The sequence below is a fragment of the Nilaparvata lugens genome, chromosome 1 (genome assembly GCF_014356525.2).
Source record: "Nilaparvata lugens isolate BPH chromosome 1, ASM1435652v1, whole genome shotgun sequence".
Classification (NCBI taxonomy): domain Eukaryota; kingdom Metazoa; phylum Arthropoda; class Insecta; order Hemiptera; family Delphacidae; genus Nilaparvata; species Nilaparvata lugens.
In genome coordinates, this window is record NC_052504.1 from 67466896 (window position 1) to 67491107 (window position 24212).

General features: G+C 32.9%; 2 protein-coding genes across 2 annotated transcripts in view; one reads left to right on the plus strand and one right to left on the minus strand.

Moving 5' to 3' along the window:
• Positions 1–9814, minus strand: part of LOC111043441 (tRNA-splicing endonuclease subunit Sen2) — a 22908-nt gene extending 13094 nt beyond the window's left edge. Inside the window, exons 1-2 of the mRNA XM_022328397.2 lie at positions 9658–9814; positions 2098–2288 (exon numbers count right to left, since the gene is read on the minus strand). Coding sequence (XP_022184089.2) covers positions 2098–2280 — 183 coding nt within the window. The 5' untranslated portion in view covers positions 2281–2288; positions 9658–9814. The remainder of the gene's footprint in view (positions 1–2097; positions 2289–9657) is intronic.
• The window catches only part of LOC120354190 (protein ANTAGONIST OF LIKE HETEROCHROMATIN PROTEIN 1-like), a 19776-nt gene continuing 4843 nt past the window's right edge, over positions 9280–24212 (plus strand). Inside the window, exon 1 of the mRNA XM_039440750.1 lies at positions 9280–9383. Coding sequence (XP_039296684.1) covers positions 9304–9383 — 80 coding nt within the window. The 5' untranslated portion in view covers positions 9280–9303. The remainder of the gene's footprint in view (positions 9384–24212) is intronic.

A 24212-nucleotide genomic window follows, 5' to 3' on the forward strand; every position in this document is an offset into this window, starting at 1 on the left:
ACTCATTTGAAGAAAGTTTCCACTCTACAGAAATTTTTGACCCGAGCAGCTTTGGGTAAACCTCGGATTTATCCCAGTAGAGCCATTTTTCAAGAAATTAACGTCCTAACGATCAGACAAATATATATTAAAAACTTGATCCTATCTATTAATAAAGCCAAACACTCACCACAATCCCGTGCACTCAGCTACAGTACTCGACCACTAATTACAAATCAATTTATAATACGATTTTCCAGACTCTCAGTAAGCAGAAGGCAATTTGATCACAACTGCAATATTCTCATAAATAAAATTCCTAGAAATCTGTTAAGACATAAAATGAATGAAAACTTTATTACTCTAATTGATGACTGGGTTAAATCTAACATTTTTTTCAAAATATTGTTTTAATTTCAATTTTGTGATTAAGTAATGTAAACAAAAAAATTTAGCAATTCAAATGAAATTATTCATAGAAAGCTAATATAATAAAGATGAAATCCGTAATTTTTTTTTAAATTTCTCATCTGTGGTCCAGGGTTTTGAGAATAAATATGAAAGCTCCATATTAAATGTTGCAAAATGTGAGAACATTATTATTTATTTTTCTGAATATATTACTGTATTATTATTATTTATTATTTTTTAATCTCAACTCATTGCTAGCGAACAGACTAATTGTCTATGCTAGCAATGTCATTAAAAATATATTATTGAAAATTAAATAAATTAACATTTATGTATTTTAGTTAAGTGCTTATTTATTTTTAGTAAAGTTTTTGTATTTTGTTTTTTTGGCAAATAAATTATTCAATTATTCAATGATCATTATTTTACAGTTCTAAGTAATTAGTGAGTGTTATTTTGTTATTCAATTTGGTATGTAAACAATCTAAATTAGAACTTTTATGTTTTCAAACATTTGGACTGAAAATTTGACCTGAATTCAAGAGTATGGAACATAACCTACTTTTTGGAATATGTATATTGTATAAATCAAAATTCGGGGAAGAAACAGTTCTGGGCTGTGCTTGTTAGTCCTTCCCCAATAATTTTAAAGAATTGAGTTCTGTTTATCAATAAATAAATAACGAGCGAAGCTCGGTGTCCCTATATTATATATTTATATAGTTATCTTTTTATATGATTATATGTGTATTTAATTATGTCCAACGGATCTCGAAAACAGCTCTAACGATTTTGACGAAATTTACAATATAGTAGGTTTATGATATAAAAATTCGATTGCACTAGGTCTCATCCCTAGGAAAACTCGCTGAACGACAATAAAAGGATAATTCATCCTTGGCTGAAACAGCTGTGACTTTCGTCGTCTGTGGATATTAAAATAGTGAGTGAGCGAGTGAGTATGTGGAAAATCAAAATATGGCATCCCCGAAATTCATAAGCTGACGTACAGCCAGTTGTAAAATATAAACACGACCATTTTAGAGAACTGTGTTCTGTTTATCAATAAATTAAAATAACGAGCAAAGCTCGGTGCCCCGATATTATTTGATGAATAGTGCTGTAACAGTAAATACAGTGCTGAATAAATATAATTAGAAGTTGGATAACATCCAACAATTCTTAATTGATTGATTATAATAATCTACGATGATAGATTGTAGGCCTAGATGAAAAATAACAATAAATGATAGGTCATGTAATAAAATAAAAACTTGATATTTCAATTATTTTTGATCAAGAATTACAGTTGAGTTTTAAACTGAATTGAATATGCAATAGTAGTACAACCCTATATTACTTCAATTTCAATAATTATACATTAAACTAAAGGCTTAATATTCAAATGGTGAAGTCATAAACTGCATGATCAAACAGGAGGAATAGGTATGAGAAAGCAGGAATACAAGAGAGATCTTTAAAAGTAACAAAACAGTTTAATTGATCCTCTACTCATTAGAATAATAATATAAATTGACTGCAATGGAACAGAGTTTCTGCCACCAACAGAACAGAAATGGGGGAAAAAGAATTGACAGAGAAGAGTAGTTGGTTGTTGAGAAAAGATAAACTGATGCTAACCGTGATGCTCAACTAAAGACTCTTTACTTGATTTATGATAGTGAATGGGAAAAAATAAAAACTTACTGCATTGTACAACGCAGATATTTCTTCTCGATTATTAATGATGACACAGTCACCATTAAAATAGCCGACAGCCGTTGGCCAAAGAGATTTGCAAACAGATAAATCGGAGATGTCATCAATCAGCACTGGGCGTCGGAGGTGGTCTCCACTAAAACGCTTTCTTTTCGGTTCTTTGAGGTCCATTATGATAACTGAAATGAAAATTGAGAATAATTGAATTTAAAGAAAGAAACAAACTACTACTAAAGAAGAAGAAGAAGACGACGACAGGAGAAGGAGAAGACGACAGGAGGAGTAAGAGGAGGAGGAGGAGAAGAAGAAGAAGAGAAGAAGAAGAAGAAGAAGAAGAAGAAGAAGAAGAAGAAGAGAAGAAGAAGAAGAAGAAGAAGAAGAGAAGAAGAAGAAGAAGAAGAAATGTTTTATAAGCATGGTTAGGAAGGTAATATATTTTCATAATGGTTAATATTCAATCATTGGCAGTATTTCCCTACTGATTCCATCAAGTGGCAAATAAAGGCCGGAGATGTTGCGCCAATTAGTTAAGAGAGAGGAAGAGAGAGCGTCTAACACGTGACCGGAATGCTTGAGAGCTTTTAAGAGCAATTTCCATTTGTTGAATAGCGATTGAGGCATCCATTAATCATTTACTTATTATTCCACAGTACTTGTGATCAATTCAACACTATTCAATTATTAGACGGATAACCAAATAGGCTATCGTTCAGAATAGTTCCCCAATTGAGTATAAATCCAATAAACCACTTCCGTTTAATAATTATTGAAAACATCAAATATATTGTGAATAAATTAATATTTGAGAGAACAACTGAACCAAAATATAATCATTTCCACAACCAAAGTCTGCAACTCATGAAGGAGTTACTGTGGAATTATACATTCCAAGATTTCAGATTTTGCTTTTTTATCACATTGGATTCCTTCAGAATGTGTTGAAGAGAGGTTGGAAGTGAATTGTGTCCCGCGATCTGTAGTCACAGCTTCTGGGAAGCCAAAACGAGATATCCAGCAATCCAAAAGTGCATGACACACTGTCTCTGCAGTTATGTCAGATAGTGGATAAACTTCCGGCCATCGAGTAAAACGATCTGTGACAGTTAAGCAATATTTGAAAGATCGTGCAGGAGGAAGTAGGCCAATTAGATCGACGTGAATATGGGAAAATCTTTTTGTTGGTGTCACAAAATTTCCACAAGGTGTATCAGCAACAATGTTTTGGGTGTCTTTGACATATTGTATATCTGTTGAAAACTCAGAGATAAATGATAATTGGTTTGGTTGAATTGGTGGAAGTTTTTTACGGTTCGAAAAGCATAGATTAAAGGCTTGTGGTCTGAGTAGATAGTGAAAGGGTGTCCTTCTAAGAGGTGGCGAAAATGCTGCACCGCTGCATAAACCGCAAATTGCTTACGATAGTATGCAGGCCAACGGCCTTCTTTCAAAGATATGTTTTTTGAAAATAAAGCAAGAGGTTGCCATATGCCTTCAACCAGTTGTTGTAGGCATGCTCCAACTGAATGGTTGGAAGCATCAGTAAATAAACCAAGTGGTGCGCCAATTTGGGGATGGACAAGGAGAGAAGCTGAAGAAATGCAGTTCTTGCAGGTTTCAAATGCTTCTTCAAGTTCAGGTGTGGTGACTACAACATTCATTTAGAAAAAAAAACAGTGTAAGTGAGAAGCGCTTTACTATTTTATTAAAAACTTTTGGCTTGTTTATTGGCAATAGAGCACCAACAAGAGTTGATCAACTCTTGACACAGTTGTTACCAATTTGAACTCCTGGGACTATAGTGTGGACGTAGTGGGTCCTGTTGTGGCCGATCATCAAGCCCTTGTGATAGACATTTCCGGTTTGTGTGAGGGGATGAAGGAGGTCCCTGATTGGTGTACCAGGTAAGCTTTTACTTACAGAAGAATTGATGAATGCAACATTCCATTACTTAATGGTGCACTGGAAAGAATGGATAGGAGTACAATTATCGTTGACAGTGAGCCTCGATTAGCTTTTGTACAGTTCTTTGAGAAATGTAATTCTCTTTTCGACAGTTTTTCCCCACTGAGTTCTAAACGGCCTACTGTGGATGTAGGAAAGAAGCATGGACTGGAAAAGAAAGTTCAGAAGTCATGGTTCACTGCTGAATTGGCCAATATTAAAGCCTTAGTGATTCTGGCAAGAAGCCTTTGTAAATCTGCCACCAGTGATGAACTGAGGAATAGGTATTATACTGCATACCTAAGACTTGAGAAAATCTATCATCAGGAAATTGCTGATGCCAAAAAGTCCAGTGTGGAAAAAAATCATTAGTCAAGCCGCAAACCCCTGTAAGGCAGCCTGGAATATTATAAATGAGTCTAAAAAGAAACAGTCTGCTCTTCCAAAATATGCAAGTCCAGATGATTCCAACAATTTTTTTGTTCACTCTGTTACACAGATTGTTGTTAGTTTTACAGGAACTACATCATGTGCGGTGGACAGAATACCATTACAAAACTGTATATTTGAAAAATGGAGAAGAGTTTCACCTATGGACTTGATAAGAATTATTGTAAATGGCTAAAAGAGCTCGAGAAGCCCTGACGTCTATGGATTGTCTAACTTTCTTATGAAGGCAGTCATTTCTTCAATAGCCTCACCACTTAGCAGGCTAATCAGCAGGTGTCTTTCCTGATCTACTGGAGATTTCAAGAACAGTGCCAACCTTCAAAAAGGGTGATACTGAAGAGTTGTCAAACTACCGATCTATATCTCTGATTCCGGTGTTTGCAAGGATTATGGAGTCTGTGATGCTCTTTCAGCTTTCGGCTTATTTTAAGGAGAATTCACTCTTCACGGAGGACAAGTTTGGTTTTCGCCGTGGGAGGTCTACTACGGGTGCTGTCCAACGCCTGGTAGAATCCATTTGTGATGATATTGAATCATCATATGACTAGTGTTTTCTTCTTATGTTTCTGTTATCAGATGTTGAACTATTTATTCTAATTTTGAATCTGTTATGAATTCATTACTGATCAATAAAGCCTAGAATGCAGAGGTTTTTCATTACAATTTATTGATCAGTAATCAAAAATCATCAAATCAATTCATCTTATCAAATACGAGTCAATCAATTTCTATTCTCTATTTCACAATTTCTATTCAACAACAAATGTATAATCTTCAAATCTTTTTTGGAAACGAAAACTGAAAATTCGCTTTACGATGGACAAATTTTTGAAACCAGACAAGTTTGATGGTGATCCGAATTCTCCAACAGCTCTACAAGAATGGAACTTCTGGCTAAAGACTTTCGAGAATTTCATCGCATCTTTTGACGAAGAAGACATCGATGATGAAAGTAAGTTGCGGTTGCTTACCAACTTTCTATCTCATTCTGTTTATCAAACAATTGCCGACAAAAATTCATATACTTCGGCTATTGACGCACTAAAATCTGCATATGTAAAACCAATAAATGAAATATTCGCTAGACATAAATTGGCAACTAGAAAACAGTCTTCAGATGAGACAATTGACCAATATAACCAAGCTTTACAACAACTGAGTAAGAATTGTGGGTTTGCAGATGTTGATTCTGAAACTCATAGGAAAACATACATTCGTGATTCATTTATCCGGGGCCTCAGCTCTCATCAGATAAGACTGAGACTTTTGGAGTTTGACAAGCTAACTCTTGATGAAGCTATTGAAAAAGCACGTGCCTTGGAATCTGCCAGAAATCAATCAGCTTCTTACTCTTCTGAAATAACTCTTAATGCCACTTCAAATAATTCTTCAGAAAATTCATGTAAAGAAACAAATTTGTCAGCTGTAAAAACTGGAAGCTCAAGTTTTCAAAAATGTTATTTTTGTGGTCGTCAGCGACATAAAACACGTCAGCAGTGCCCTGCACTAAATGACTCATGCGAAAAATGCCAGAAAATAGGTCATTGGAAAAATGTCTGCAAATCTACTAAAACTTCTTCATCTTCGGCGCTTATTGCAGCCTCTACTGTTCTTGAAAATGCTACAGTACAAGCTCAGGTAAACAACATTCCTACTTCTGCTTTGATAGATACAGGAAGCTCTGAGACATTTATTTCACACTGTTTTGCTAAAAAATGTGGACTTGAAATGTACCCTACAACTGGTGCAGTGTCCATGGCTTCAACATCACTAAGAAAGAACATTTCCTTTTATTGTGTAGCTCATTTAGAATTTTCAGGTCAACATTACCCCAAAACAAAATTCAGTGTATTGCCTGATTTGTGTGCTAATGTTATTGTAGGACATGACTTACTTAATCAACACTCTGAACTTAGAGTTTCATTTGGAGGAACTAAACCCCCATTGACTATCAATTATCTGGCTCCAGCAAAGATAGAACCTCCACCACTTTTTGAGTTTTTAACTAAAGACATTAAACCTATAATTACTAAATCCCGAAAGCATTCTCTTGAAGACACTAGTTTCATGGAGAAAGAAATTGAGAAACTGCTAGCTGATGGAATTATTGAAGAAAGCAGGTCTCCCTGGAGAGCTCAAGCATTTGTAGTGAAGAACGAAAATCACAAAAAGCGAATGGTAATAGACTATTCTCAAACTATTAACCGATACACACATCTTGACGCATATCCCCTCCCTAGTCTTGAAGATATTGTTTCTAAGGTCTCAAAAAACTCTGTATTCACCACTATTGACTTGAAAAGCGCTTACCACCAGGTACCCCTACGAGAAAAAGATCGACCTTTCACTGCATTTGAGGCATGTGGCCGTTTGTATCAATTTCGAAGGCTTGCTTTTGGTCTGACAGATGGTGTACCCACTTTTCAGCGAGTCATTGATAATGTTATTAATAATGAAAAACTTGAAAAAACGTATGCATACCTGGATGATGTGACAATATGTGGTAAGAATCAGAAGGAACATGATTTGAATCTCAAAAAATTCTTAGATGCAGTACAAAAATATAATTTTACAATCAATACAGAAAAAAGCAAATATTCACTTACTTCAATAAGCTTGCTTGGCTATAAAATTAAAAATGGGACAATTTCTCCTGACCCTGAACGTCTGAAACCATTGCTCAATCTTCCACCCCCAGATAATAGAAAGGCTCTTGAGCGAACAATTGGAATGTTTGCACACTATTCCAAATGGATATCCAATTATTCAGATAAAGCTAAACGGCTTCTTACAGCAAAGACCTTTCCTTTGACTTCTGAAGCTATAGCTGACTTCAATCAACTCAAAACTGAGATTTCTAAGGCAGTAGTTAGTACAATTGACGACTTTGAACCTTTTGTGGTTGAAACAGATGCATCTGATTTTTCAATTTCAGCTGTCCTATCACAGTGTGGACGTCCAGTAGCATTCTTTTCTCAGAAGCTGAATGATAGTGAGCGTAAACATTCATCCATTGAAAAAGAGGCTTTTGCTATTGTGTGTGCTCTTAAAAAGTGGAGACATTTCTTACTTGGAAGATTCTTCAAAATTATCACTGACCAGCGCTCTGTATCATTCATGTTTGATATGACTCATCAAAATAAAATAAAAAATGAAAAAATACAACGATGGCGATTGGAGATGTCATGCTACAATTACGAAATAATTTACAGACCAGGAAAGGACAACCAAGTAGCAGATGCACTTTCCAGAGTGTGTAATGCAACTCAAACCGATAAATTACACTCCCTACACTGTGACTTGTGTCACCCTGGAGTGACCAGAATGATTCATTGGGTAAGAACTCATAATTTACCCTATTCAGTTGAGGATGTCAGAAAAATGACTTCTTCATGTCAAACATGTAATGCCATAAAACCTCAATTTTTCAAGAAATTGAAATCTACTCTCATAAAGGCGACACATCCATTTGAAAGATTAAGCATGGACTTCAAGGGTCCTCTTCCATCAAAAACTAAAAACAAATATTTGTTGACAATAATTGATGAGTACTCTAGGTTTCCGTTTACATACCCTTGTCCGAATATGAATTCATCAACTGTAATTCAGTGCCTTGTGAACTTGTTTACCACATTTGGTTTACCTTCTTATGTACATACTGACAATGGAACCTCTTTCAAATCCAGAGAGCTGCAGGAATTCCTTCATAATCGAGGAGTAGCCACTTCCATGTCATCACCTTATAACGCACCAGGAAATGGCCAAATCGAACGAGAAAAGGGTACAATTTGGCGCACAGTGTCTCTTACATTGAAGCATAGAAATTTGGATGTATCTGATTGGGAATCTGTGCTCCCAGATTCTCTACATTCTATTCGATCCCTATTGTGCACGGCTACTAATGAGACGCCACATGATAGGATGTTCCGACACTATAGACAATCATCTAATGGTATAGCACTTCCAACCTGGCTTGCCCCTTCAAACAAAGTCCTAATGAAAGTACCTATACGAAGAAGTAAATTCGATCCATTGGTCGAGGAGGTGGATATTCTTCAAATCAACCCACAATATGCCAAGGTACGGCTTAGTGATGGAAGAGAGACAACTGTATCACTGAAAAACCTTGCCCCTCGAGGAGAAGAGAGCATTCAAGAAGATAACGATAAAAATCAAGATGATACAAATGCAGGATCAAGCCTTAGTGATCACGCAGAGCCTGAGAACAATCAAGAAAATTATAATGAAAATCAAGATGAAACAAATACAGGATTCCCCCTCAGTGATGAAGAAGAGCCTCCTGATGGCACCCTGCGAAGATCTTATAGAGAGCGCAAAATGCCTTCTTATTTGAAAGACTATTCATTGAATTCCTAAAGACGGGAAGAATGTGATGATATTGAATCATCATATGACTAGTGTTTTCTTCTTATGTTTCTGTTATCAGATGTTGAACTATTTATTCTAATTTTGAATCTGTTATGAATTCATTACTGATCAATAAAAGCCTAGAATGCAGAGGTTTTTCATTACACCATTCTTGATGCGATGGAGAAGAAACATTCAACTGCCATGAATCTCTGTAACTTCACCAAAGCATTCAATTGCGTGTCTCATGAGATTTTGCTGGGGAAGCTTTGAGATATGGGATTGGAGGAGTGGTCATGAAAACAATGGAGGAGTACCTTCTACGGTGTAGCCAGGTTGTAACAGTAAACGGTGCCAAATTACAGGAGCTTCAGGTCAAGTATGGAGAGCCACAGGGATGAATCATTGGCCCTTTTCTGTTCCTCATCTTCATAAATGACCTTAGTATTGATGGAGAAGCACTCCCGTTTGCTGACGACACAACTCTCATTGCATAGGATGAAGAAACTCAATTGGTAAGTAAAACTACTATATAAGTAAACACAAAACTACTATGTAAGTAAATTATTCAAATTTGTCAAATTGCACAGAAAATTAGAAAGTATGAATATTAAGATACGGTAAATGTATAGTAGTTTTAAGACCTGAGTTTTTGTTCAAAAAAAGAAAGTGGTTGTCAACAAGCTTGACTTAAAGTAGTGAAAATCTAAACTTCTAGCTTGCTGCCAATTAATATGGATTATTTACTATTTTTCTACTTGAATGAATGAATCGTTTTTCAACACCAACCTTAATCCTCGAAGTAAATTAGATTGTAGACAATATGAAAATATCAATCAGAATGCAGAACATAACCTCTGACTCTGATGCTCCTAAGTTTTGTCCGCAGAATACAAACAGAAACAAAATTGACAGAATCGTGCTACAATTCCACCATCTTGAAGTAGATTAGATTCCAGTCAGCACCACCCACAAGTAGAAGGAACAGAGAGAACATTCTTACCGGCTATTGTTTCGCCTAATGTGCAGTATCATCGTATACCGGTAGAAAGCGCTTGTATACGCAAATGACGATTTCTGTCTGAGCTGGATTGGTGCTGTAGTAGGGGCACTGTGTCTCAACTCTCCAGATCGCATGAGCGCTACGTCTCCAATGACAAAGTGGATTAATTTTTATTTGTAATCAACAAGAACAAGAAAACAATAAGTGAATCAGTGGCTAGATAAACTATTGTCCATTATAAAAATGTAGCATAATCCAAACTTTATTACAATATGTTCTTCAATTGAATAATTTAAATCGATCTAATTTAATTCATAATTGCGATTTTGAACTTGAAAATTGAGAAAGAGCATGGAATTATTTTAATCATGACATGTTCTTGAGGTGCTGTGTAATGCAGCATTATATTTTTCTATTATTGTTCTAAAATGATTCTAATAAATGATGTCAAAACTGCTCATTAAAAATAATATTATTTCAGTTGCTTTTTGTTTTCATTGAATAGCCAATGGTTGTCAACCTTTTTCATAGACTGTATCCATAGTGGAAAGTTCTAATTTTGCATATGAACTAAATGCTGTTAGGCGAGCCGTCTAGCGGGAGATTGGGGAAGAGGGAGTAATTTGAAAATTCAATGAATTTCTCTCATTATAAACTTATAAGAGCCACTATCTATTAAGCATTCAGTGAAATAACATCCAGTTCCATTGTATATTATGATAAGGAGGAAATTGTTTGATACTCCTTGAAAAAATTTACCTACCCCTGTTATTATGTAGCGGCACTCAACCAACTGCCATTTGACCCAACCTACCACTAGACCCAATTTTTCAAAATAGAGGAAAACCGCGAAACCATTTGACCCAATATACAGTTTGTCCCAACTCTATGAATATCAAAAAACCAACTGACCCAATTGACATCTGCCCCAACCTACGACTTGACCCAACTACTGTGCTGCACTCTGGCAAAACGTCTGCAATGTTCCAGGCTTGGTTACTCTCTACCTACGGTCTACTCTTCAGGTAAAAGTCTAGAAGGCCTTGAAACCAAGCACAACTGTTTTGACAGTTCTTGCTATCTTTGAGGTTAGATTTGTGTTATTTTGAGGTTAGATCTGTATTATTAAATTTGGATGAGGTTATTAGATTTGGTAAAACCACCATAAAAGCATCTTATCAATCAGTAAATGATTGATGATTATTCATTTGATATAGGTAACTTTTCACAACTAGATTTTACCTTACTCCAAGTATTGTAGTCTATTGTTGCTATCATAGTTTTTATTAAGTCAGAAAAAAGCTGTTGACAGGTATCCTACAGCCTACAATATAAGTTCTGTAAGACAATGGATTTGAGTTACCGTATTAGAAATAGAAATTGGAAATGAATATTTATGGACATTCCTTATAACCTAGGTTAAAACCTACAACATAAATAATTGTAAAGAATGACTTTGATGGAATCTGCCTTAAAAAATTTCCTCACAAGTTTCTTCCCTCAGTAAATTTGGATAAGTGTTTCTAGAATACATCGATTTAGAGTAGCCTACCTACATAGTTTTATGAATATTTCAGAAGCTATGTTTCTGGTTGTACTATTTATTTACTGAGAAATAAACAATTTGCACAACGAAATTTGTAAAAAAAAATCAAATAATCTCCATGATATAGTACCCTACAATTCTCGGTTACCGGTACTTATGAGACTGCATTTCTCAGTTGAGTTATTTATTGAACTGCACTTTAAAAACCTAGAAATTTCAATAAAATATATTAACATTTTATGAGTTAGTCTGTAGGCCTACCGTAATTTATTATGATTGTCTCCTCCAAAAGACGGGAAGGGCTTATCAATGTGATTGTGCTGTTATCAAAATCTGTTCCCCGGTCAGACAGTAGATGTAAATGAAATACGGTATATGGAAAAAATTATTATCAATCGGATAGAGTTGACAGGCAATATCATACAACTATTCTATTATATATAATAGGCTCTATTACAGCATGCAATACGTACATTTTTCAAACAGACATGCTCAAAGTCAATGAAGTCTGAGCAGTGCCGTAATCGGTACTTACCTATAGCCCCCACAAAAAAAAAATTGGGCCCCTTCCTGGCTCTATTTCAATATTCCTGATTTCCTTTTTCTTAGGGCTAGTTATCGAAGTTTTCTATTTAAAATATGAATCACGATACTCTTTTGAAATTATTTTTTATTTTATGCAACTCAGTTGCATTTGGAAATGACTCTTATGAGCTGAAACATATAATGCTAAAATAAAAATAATTTAATAATTGTACTGCGAATCATATTTTAAATAGGAAGCATTTATTATTCCTTCTTCATAGATCCAATCAGAAGAGAATGAATGATACAATAGATTTAATGTATATAAAAAATCTCAAATATTCCAAAACCTATTCACTATCTCTGCCTATCTTCATAGCATTAGGTCCAAGTTATATGCCCAGAGATTGTTTGAAAAGTTCAGATTGTCTATATTTCACTTTATTGACCGTATCCATGAACACAATATAGACTTATATTAGGCTAATGAATAAATAATAAATAAATAAGTTTATTTGCAATCGGAGCTATGCTATGCCCCATACAAATTGTTACAAACACATGTCATAGTGAAAAATCATGCATACAAACAATACAATGGATATAACAAGTCACATAAAATATTTACATCAATTCAATGTAATATCTTCAATTGTATAAATATATTGTTTATAATATCACTGTTGGCTCAATATCTCTGATCTTGTTCGAACTGCTTCCACAGTAAAATTGTACACAGAGTTTATTTTGTCTACACTCAAGTTGGACAAGAGTACCGTTGCTTTATCTTCGTCATTCACAATATAATATTCTGTATAAATTTAGCAATGAATTGTCTCTTATGTGATTATACATTGGACAGACCAATAAGAAGTGTTCTACTGTTTAGTCAGTTTGCAAATTGCATATATTGGACAGTTTTCTTTACAATTTATCCAAATACCCTTTTCTTCAACAAATAAGAACATAACCAGATTAGGCCTACCAGCTAATCTCAGTTGGGTTAAACATCGAATTTTTTAGAAAGCCAATCCATACGTATTTGAATTGCTCACCCAAAACAAAATTTGGATTCAATTCCGTGTATCTGGGAGAGGATTGGGAATGTACGGCTCTACCCACATCTGAATTGCAGGCTTAATATTACCACATTTATATATAAGTTATGTATCAGCTCTATACAATTTTGCTTTGAATAGTTTACATCAATCCCATTATCTGTCCACATATTCTCTGCTGAGGCATATCGGAACTGTTTCTTCAGCTTTAGTAAATATACCCAATTGAATCTATCCTCCTTACCGCGCCAGTTGTGCTACCATAAAATCATAGGCCTAACACTTTTTTTGGTATCTTTCATTGGACATCTCCAGTTTTTTTAAAATGTATTGTTACAATTGCGACTTGATAGCAAGTATTTTAAGCAAAGGTGATGATGATGATGATGATGAGTGAGTGAATGATGATGTTTGATGTTTACCTACATTGTGAATATACGGATACAGTAGGCTATACGGATCAACCAATTTTCTGCCTTTTACAGAAAACAATAAGAGCCAGTTCAAACCTAGGGCTGCTTTCACATTGGTGTATTTTGTCGTTTTGTTGCATTATTAAGCCTCATGTTTTCAAATTCATCTTTATAATATCATATGCCCAATATTCAAGATTATAATAAACATATGTAGGGACAAAATTCAAAACATGAGGCTTAATACATTAATACATGCAACAAAACAACAAAATACAACAATATGAAAGCAGCCTAGCTGTCTCAATACAAATTGCCAAGTCCGGAGTGATACAATATAGACTAATGAATATACTTACGATTTCAGCTGTAAGATCATATTGTCAACTGAACAAGGTTCAGCTCATGAAACTCTTATTTTTCTCATTCTTGTTAGATACCCTACCAGACTAACATAGATCTGCACATCATTGCTGATAAATAAAACTTTACTTTGTAATGATTATTAATAAATTTACTATTGACCATTGTTGGCCATTTATTTGTTGTTATATTATGGAAGATACATAGCAAATGAGATCAAACTTCCATTATAAATGTGGTCTTAATAGTGGATCAAATTGTTTCCTACAATTTTAGGTCAAATTGATAATTTTTGAACCAATATTGACCGAGCTTGAGTCAATTTCCCATCTTTCCAGAGGGTCTTCTTTGCTTGGACAGACTATGCCTATTTCACTGAATTTGATCCAAGGTCAAATTCAGGATCATGGTGATTAATGGGTGAATAAATGAAACGACATTGCCATTTTATTCATTATTATTTTATATTCTAGCTCTAGAATGGATAGATTCTATTTCAATGTTTACTAATTCACATAGCAGAGATTGAAACATAATAGATACTACTCTATTTTCACAAGAGTATATATTGTTGATTTTTATTAGTATTCTACCTACCATATTTTAATCTTTAAACAAGACATCATCAAGTGTTTCTCGTGAACTGAAATTTCCAATATTTTAAACTACTGTAGCTTCAAATAATAATTAATACATTTAATTTTCCATCAAGGCATTTTCTAATTCCATCAAGGCAGTTCAATAATTCTGAAATACAGTTCAAGCAGTCAACTTTGAAAATAATTATGATTCCCGCTTTTGAAAACAATACTGAAAATGTTGTACCAAATGTCACCACATAAGTAGGTTAGTCTTGACCGTCCTGACATCTACCAGAAAATATCGGAATGTCAACTGTCATGGCTGCCGAAGGAGTACCACTCATCAAGAAGGCATTGATGTTTTGCGCACAATAAACTATGCCACGAGAGCGCAGCACAGTAGTTGGGTCTAGTGGTAGGTTGGGTCAGATGTCAATTGGGTCAGATGGTTTTGTGATGTTTATAATATTGGGGCAAATGGTATATTGGGTCAGATGTCTATTGGGTCAAGTGGTTTCGCAGCTTTTCTCGATTTAAAAAATTGGGTCAAGTGGTAGGTTGGGTCAAATGGGAATTGGGTCAGTTGGTATGCACCCGCCTAAGTTATGTGTATTTTTGTCGTAAATGTATTTCCTTTGCTTGATATAATACAAAATTATAAGTAAAGCAGTAAAGAGCAAAACTAAAATCGTAAATCGATTTTGAAATAATATTCATGACCTTTTAGAAGAAACTTTGTGGCTGAATCTGCTAATCAAATTTGACCATGTTGATAAAACTTGAAACGCAAAAAATTCTGTTGATTTTATCATTTTCATTCATAGTTCACTTGGACGCACGGTACAATTCAATCACTTGAAAACATCAAGAGATTGAAGATATTCTCCTCATATTCACGATCTCGGTAGTTCTAAGATAGAAAACAGGAGTTGCATGAAGATAAATATTTAAGGCAACTGAGCTCCTATAGGATAAAATTTAGAACCAACCATGAGTTTCATGGGTGTGCTTGCATTTTATATTGTAGATTTGAATTCTCAATTTGGATACATAAGAGAAGTCCAATTTTTTCATGCAAGTTAGGTCTAAATCTTGAGATTCTTCATCTAAGTTTTGAATGTTTTCACTGAATAAAACTTCATTATTTTTATTGTTCTCCATCTTGCTACTGCATACAAAATATTTACTCATTAGAACCTGAACTTTCTCGAACTGATTTCCCACTCAGCAGCATCTCCCATTCACAATCTATCAAGATATCTATCCTACCAATATTTTTTTATAACCAGGGATATATTTTGAAGTTTTGGTCCCACACCAGGGCGTACCATTTGCTGTGCTACCAATTTATCCTAAATAGGTTGAATAGCATTTTTCACCTATTAACCTAAAGAAAGTTATTGGCTCCAAAATGGTAAATTCTTGATAAACTATGAATGGATCTATTGCTAATGAATAGGAAATCCAGTTTTCAGAGCAAATCAACTTATAATCTTCATAAGAATTTTGGCAATATACAACACAAATCCACAAAACAATACCTTACAACACTTAAACATATAGCATCATTACAAGCTAAAATACTTATCCATTTATATAGTTGAAAACAATGGCTATAGGCTTGTAGACACACAAATCAAATTATACAAAATTAGAACACCATAAAACTGTTCAAATCTCAAATTAAAACATTATAAATTTCAAATAAACAGAAAAATATTCAGAGAGCACAAAACACTTTCCATAGCCAGCCACCATTTTTTAGAGAAGGGCTACAAAGATAGCATTTTAGATGAAGCCAAAAACAGTGACGCCGCTATGAACACATCATCAATATTAAATTCCAAAAAATTATAAATTACAAGTTTAGAATTTACATTTTACATTTGTTCTCAATAAAACTTTATTTCGAAACTGTTATTCTAAATTTATTTATCCTCTATGCTATTTATAATGATATGTTAATTCTGTTAACTCTGTTTCGGTGATACCATGGAATGTGCAACACAATTATTTATGATAAATTCTCAGTTAAAAGTTGTCCGCCTATCGATTACTCTGATATTTACTATCAAGTTTTATAGATCTCGAATTGAAGATTCGATTTTAATCAAGAAAAAATGTAATTTTACAAATACCCCCCTCTTGACAAAAAAAATTTTACTGTTTGAGAATTTAAAGAAGAAAAATTACATTGAAACAAATTGTTGAAATTAAATTCGAGAACAGTAACAATTTTTTCTATAAAAACATTACATGTCATCCTATAATATTGAAAATTATTATAAAAATTCATCAATAACATTTGTTATACATTTCCAAACAATATTTCAAAGTATAGAATATCAAAATTACTTTTGATTTAGCTTTATAATTTAAGGAAAATATCTCGACAGAAAGTTAATATATATAAAGAATAGTTTTTGAAATTGCACATAAATTTAATAGATAGAAAAATTCAATTTTTTATTGCATGAAAATTTAGTATGTTGAACAAAAAAAAATTTTTTTAATGAATTGATGAATTGTTACATTTAATTTTCACATAAAATTTCAATAAATCAAAAAATGTTCATTTCTTTCACTATTGACGCGGTTGATTTTATCGATGCAAATTTTGGAAAACAGTCTGTTAAGGCACTCAGTATGAATTTCAGTTAAGTGTGACTCCAGTGTGATGACATCAGTGTTGGGCTGATCCAAATACTCGTAGTGTTGGCTGATACTTGTAGTCGACTGATGCATACCAAACTGGATACAGGTGACATCTCAGTTAGCATTGCCTCATGCTTGTAGTAGATGGCTGCATACCAAACTCAATACAGGTGACATCTCAGTTAGCATTGCCTCATGCTTGTAGTAGACGGCTGCATACCAAACTCAATACAGGTGACATCTCAGTTAGCATTGCCTCATGCTTGTAGTAGACGGCTGCATACCAAACTCGATACAGAGTCACATAAATTTTGTATCATTTAATTATACAATGTACATTTCAGGCTTGAAATGACAATGTAATTTGTTTTTTGGAAAAGAGATAGACGCTGCATACAGGATTAACTTAGGTGAGGATTAATTTAGGTAAGTTTTGGTTTTTTGATATTTTCAGCTTTCAAGGTTTAGAGTTCTGCATACAGGAATAATTTAGGAGAGGATTTTCTTGAATCAATTTCTCTCATGATACTGTGACTGTTATTCTGAATTCAAAGTTGCGACGTGAACATGGATGGCAATTACCTCCAGGTAATGTGGTAGTGTTGAAGTTTGAGTTACATGGTCAGCAATAGGCATTGGCATTGTCATTGGCGTATGCATTGGTGTCGGCATTGGCGTTGGCATTGTCGTAGGCATTGGCATCAACATTGGCGCAGGCATTGGCATCGGCATTGTGGTAGGCATTGGCTTCGACATTGGCGCAGACATTGGTGTAGACATCAGTGTAGATATCGGCGTAGTTATTGGTGTAGATATTGGCGTAGATATTGGCGTTGGCATTGGTGTAGGCATCAGCGTAGATATTGGTGTAGATATTCAATTAATGAGTCACACTAGTTCGAAAATCACCCAAATGTTCTTAACACTCTTCATGGCATTCACTTGTTGTTGATTTCGAGATTTACGTGATAATTATTTTGATGTTAATGTCCATGCTGTACCTGTTATTTTAAAATGCTTATAAACTAAAAAGAAAATTTTGATTAGGCTACCAATACAATCTAATACACATGAGAATTATTTCCAAGTATATAATCAATATAAAAAATGAAATTTATTGTTAACATCTTATTATACAGTCAGCAATACATAAATTGTGAAATTTCCCCAAACTCTATAGAGATATCAATTACAAAATTTTAATAAAAATAATTTCATTTCCATTTATTCACTGTTCAAATAACAAAATTCAATCCATTCTTCAAAATTTAGAACATAAACAAATACATGTTACATAAATTTCATAACATTCTGTATAATTATCAAAATTGTAAAAAACATCAGATCATCACAACAAAAATAATTTCAATACATATTTCAATAATTTCAGACAATTGGTCTTCTATTTCACAATCATTTCATAATATATCTGCATTTCATTATCATTTAGTATAACATTTCAATTATAGCATTTCACATTTATGATTTATCATTCAGGGTTTCAAAATTATTTATGTAGACAAATTTATAAATTTTCATTCTGATTTTTTGTTCAAATATTGTATAAAAAGCAAAATATTCAATATTATTAATCATCGTTTGTTGAATTCTATAGTTTATTTCGACTTTTCAATGTTCTAAACACAAACTACATTTCATGACAAAACTTTACTATCAAACATTAAACAAGAAATCATTCAAAACATCAATAATATTTTGCTTCAAAGGCAATCAATATTCATAAGTAATCATCTGCATCTATGGCAATCAACATAAGTAATCAACACAAAAAATATTATCTCATTACTGCCTCTCTAAGTCATAACCTCTGTTATTCCTTCTTTAGGCAATAATGGGTTTCCATCTCAAAAAACAATCACATACCAGGAAAATTCTAATCAACAAACCCCACTAAAAATTCTACATACACTCCAGCATCCATTTCAAACGATAATCAATCATATCAAAATTTATAGAACAAACAGTTTTTTTTTAATTTAGAAAAAGACATCAATTACAAAAACTTTAGAGAAATTTTAACCTTTAACTCATTTCAATTAATAATATGACAAGTGTGATATTACATTTTTTCTCAATTGGACTCGAATCTTCAATTCGAGATCTATAAAACTTGATAGTAAATATCAGAGTAATCGATATACGGACAACTTTTTAACTGAGAATTTATCGTAAATAATTGTGTTGCATATTCCATGGTATCACCGAAACAGAGTAAACAGAGTTAACAGAATTAACAGATCATATAGAGGATATATTAATTTAAAATAACAGTTTCGAAATAAAGTTTTATTGAGAACAAATGTAAAATGTAAATTCTAGACTTGTAATTTATAATTTTTTGGTGACGTGTTCATGAAGTCATCACTGTTTGAAGTTGGTTTGCTCTGTACTTTTTCTTCTTCTCTAAAAAATGGTGGCTGGCTATTGAAAAGTGTTTTGTGCTCTCTGAATATTTTTCTGTTTAATTGAAATTTTTAATGTTTTAAATTGAGTTTTGAACAGTTTATAGTGTTCTAATTTTGTCTATAATTAATTGTTTCTTGTGTTTACAAGCCTATAGCCATTGTTTTCAACTATATAAACTGGATAAGTATTTTAGCTTGTAATGATGCTATATTATGTTTAAGTGTTGTTCTTTAATATTGCCAAAATTCTTCTGAAGATTATAAGTTGGTTTGCTCTGAAAACTGGATTTCTCATTCATAAGCAATAGATCCATTCATAGTTTATCAAGAATCTACTATTTTGGAGCCGATAACTTTCCTTAGGTTAATAGGTGAGAAATGCTATCCAACCTATTTAGGAGAAATTGGTAGCATGGCAAATGTTACCCCTGTGGTGGGACCAAATTACAAAATAAATATGTCCCAAATGGTACACCATGAAATCCCTGGTTATAGAAATTATGTGTAGGCTGATGTCTTGATAGGTTATGAATGAGATGCTGCTGAGTGGGAAATCGGTTCAAGAGAGATCAAGTCCTAATGAATATATTATCTGTGCAGACTAGCAAAATGGCATACAATATGAAAAATATTAAAAATGATGATGAGTTAATAGCTGCCTTAACACAACTGTTTGATAAGCAAAATGCTAAGATTGATAATTTGAAACAAGATCAAAGTGCTAGGTTTGATGAGATGAAGCAAGAATTTGCTAGCATAAGACTAGAGCAGGTTAGTATAACCCTTCTATTAAAAGATACACATGAAACATTGATTGATAATCATGAAGATGAAAGCAAATTGAAGCAGGATGATAGTAGTGTTGAGATACAAGATCAATTATTTCAAGTTTTAGATAATGTAGGCCTAGTTACTGTTATTGAAAAAGTAAATCCTAGTGAGATAGTAGAATTGAGTAATGAAGTAGGTAGGGAGTTGTCTTTATTGAAAGTCAACATTAAAGAAAGTAGTATTGCCAAATTGAAGGTTAGGAAACCAGTAAATCAAGTGAATGTTTACATGAGACAGGTTTCTGCAGAGGTTAGGAACAATGTAAACAAAATGAATCTTGCTTTGAATCAAGTTGATGAATTCAACTTTCAACTAAAAATTGAAAAGGTGTATGCAAAGCATTATCTAGTGAACATGACTAACTTTTGTAAGCAAAATGGCTTTGTTGAAACAAATGAACCCATGAATAAAATCATGTTCTTGAAGAAAACAAAGCACAAAGTCACCATTGATGTGTTAGTATTCAAAGGTTGTTTCAAGTTGCTTACTTACAAGATGATGACTGTGAATCACATGATGAAAGGGTATTCCCCAGCACACAATGATTAGGAATCCTGTGTCATGCCGGGATTCAGAATAGCAATGACCGTAAATACTATGTATGGTAAGAGTCCATAATTGTATCTTTTTTCTTTCCTGTAGCCTATTTTTCTTGGCCCTTAATCGTTTCAAATTTCGATTCTTTCCTGTCTTTGTGTAATGTTCAGTAAAATTCTTCTATGATGGATATCTTAACCAATCTTGTCCATAGCCATTTAAATTTGTATTTTATTTTCTGAAATAATTTTGGAAGTTAAAACAGTAGCTTATTTTCCTAATCTTTAAATTGTTGATAAACTTAACTTTTCTAAAATCTATCCATTGTAGTGTAAATAATTGTTTGCTTGCGGTATATTTTTTCATCATGTATTACATATTTTAATTATGTTCATTTTTTTCAGGTATTATATTAGGTAATTAGGTTTTTCAGAGCAAATTTATGTCCCATTTTCTCATCTTTCATTGCATATCGTGCCCATAAGCCATATGTAATTAGGTTATAGTTTTCTTCTGGGCTTTTAACCCATTTTGCATTTTATATTTTTTTTTCTGTCCAATACTTTGGATTTTTGGTAGACAAGTAGGTGTGATTCTTTTAGAGGTGTGGACGTGAACCACATATGGCTGGACTCGATTATCTGACCTACTTGTTTGCGATATAAAAACCTTAAGACTGCAACATCAAATGTTTGTAAAAACTTTTGCATACTTTTGTTTTTGTGGTCCGATACTAGAGTCTGCTATCACATTGCCTTACAGACATCTAGGAACTCTCCACCCAGTCACAATAGTCAAAATATTTTTTTTCCTTCACCAGTTGTTTTGTGGGAGTGATAGCTCACAGTAATTATAACAAATTAGAGTCATACTTGGAATCTACAAGATTCCATAGTAGTATATTTTATTAAATATACTTCCTTATGAAAGTTTAGAACTGACATGTAGGATAGGCTCTAATTAATCTTTATCTTCCTTGTATTATTTAGGAAATTTATTTACTCAATTTTTCTTTTTCTCTTATTTGTATTTTTTAGGGAACTTATTTACCCATCATCCATTATCTTGATCGTCTTTGTATTGTAATCTTGAAATGTTTGTTCTTATTATACAGTCTTCAAATTCTGAATTTATTTAAAAAATAAATGGTACAATTTAGAACATGCTGAAATTTAATCTTATGTATAAATTCTTTTGTTATAATAAATAAACCTTAAAATTTTAAAGTATTGATGAATTGTGTCGCCATATATATGAGATGTTCAATATAAATGAAAGTTAACTTGAATAATAATGTTTTCATTAAATAAAAACGTTTTGTCATATTATTAATTGAAATGAGTTAAGGATTAAAATTTCTCTAAAGTTTTTGTAATTGATGTCTTTTTCTAAATTTTAAAAACTGTTCTATAAACTTTGATATGATTGATTATCGTTTGAAATGGATGCTGGAGTGTATGTAGAATTTTTAGTGGGGTTTGTGTTGATTAGAATTTTGCTGGTATGTGATTGTTTTTGAGATGGAAAACCATTATTGCCCAAAGAAGAAATGACCAGAAGGTTATGACTTAGAGAGGCAGTAATGAGATAATATTTTCTGTGTTGATTACTTATGTTGATTGCCATAGATGCAAAATAATGATTAATAATGTTGATTGCCATAGATGCAGATGATGAATATTGATTGCCTTTGAAGCAAAATATTATTGATGTTTTGAATGATTTCTTGTTTAATGATTGATAGTAAAGTTTTGTCATGAAATATAGTTTGTGTTTAGAACATTGAAAAGTCAAAATAAACTATAGTATCCAACAAACGATGATTAATAATATTGAATAATTTGCTTTTCATAAAATATTTGAACAATGAATAAATGGAAATGAAATTATTTTTTCTATTAAAATTTTGTAATTGATATCTCCAAATTTAATAATTTATGTATTGCTGATTGTATAATAAGATGTTAACAAATTTCATTTTTATATTGATTATATACTTAGAAATAATTTTCATGTGTATTAGATTGTATTGGTAGCCTAATCAAAATTTTCTTTTAGTTTATAAGCATTTTAAGATAACAGGTACAGCGTGGACATTAACATTGAAATAATTATCATGTGAATCTTGAAATCAGCAACAAGTGAACGCCATGAAGAGTGTTAAGAACATTTGGGTGATTTTCGAACTAGTGTGACTCATCAATTGAATATCTATACCAATATCTACGCTGATGCCTACACCAATACCAACGCCAATATCTACACTAATAACTATGCCAATATCTATGCTGATGCCTATGCCAATATCAATGCCAATATCTGCTCTGATGTCTACACCAATGCCAATATCTACGTTGATGTCTATGCCGATGCCTGTGCCGATGCCAATATCTACATTGACGTTTACGCATGTCTGCGCCGATGCCAATGCCTGCGCCAATGTTGATGCCAATGCCTATGACAATGCCAACGCCTATTGCTGACCATGTAACTCAACACTACCACATTACCTGGAGGTAATTGCCATCCATGTTCACATTCACAACTTTGAATTCAGAATAACAGTCACAGTATCATGAAAGAAATTGATTCAAAAAATCCTCTCCTAAATTATTCCTGTATGCAGAACTCTAAACCTTGAAAGCTGAAAATATCAAAAACCAAACCTTACCTAAATTAATCCTCACCTAAGTTAATCCTGTATGCAGCGTCTATCTCTTTTCCAAAAAACAAATTACATTGTCATTTCAAGCCTGAAATGTACATTGTATAATTACAAATATGATACAAAATTTACGTGACTCTGTATCGAGTTTGGTATGCAGCCGTCTACTACAAGCATGAGGCAATGCTAACTGAGATGTCACCTGTATCAAGTTTGGTATGCATCAGTCGACTACAAGTATCAGCCCAACACTACGTGCATCCAGATCAGCCCAACACTGATGTCATCACACTGGAGTCACACTTAACTGAAATTCACACTGAGTGCCTTAACGGACTGTTTTCCAAAATTTTGCATCGATAAAATCAACTGCGTCAATAGTGAAAGAAATGAACATTTTTTGATTTATTGAAATTTTATGTGAAAATTAAATGTAACAATTCATCAATTCATTAAAAAAAAATAATAATAATAATTTTTTTTGTTCAACATACTAAATTTTCATGCAATAAAAAATTGAATTTTTCTATCTATTAAATTTATGTGCAATTTCAAAAACATTCTTTATATATATAAAACTTTCCATTGAGATATTTTCCTTTGAATTATAAAGCTAAATCAAAAGTAATTTTGATATTCTATACTTTGAAATATTGTCTAGAAATATATAACAAATGCTATTGATGAATTTTTATAATAATTTTCAATATTATAGGATGACATGTAATGTTTTTATAGAAA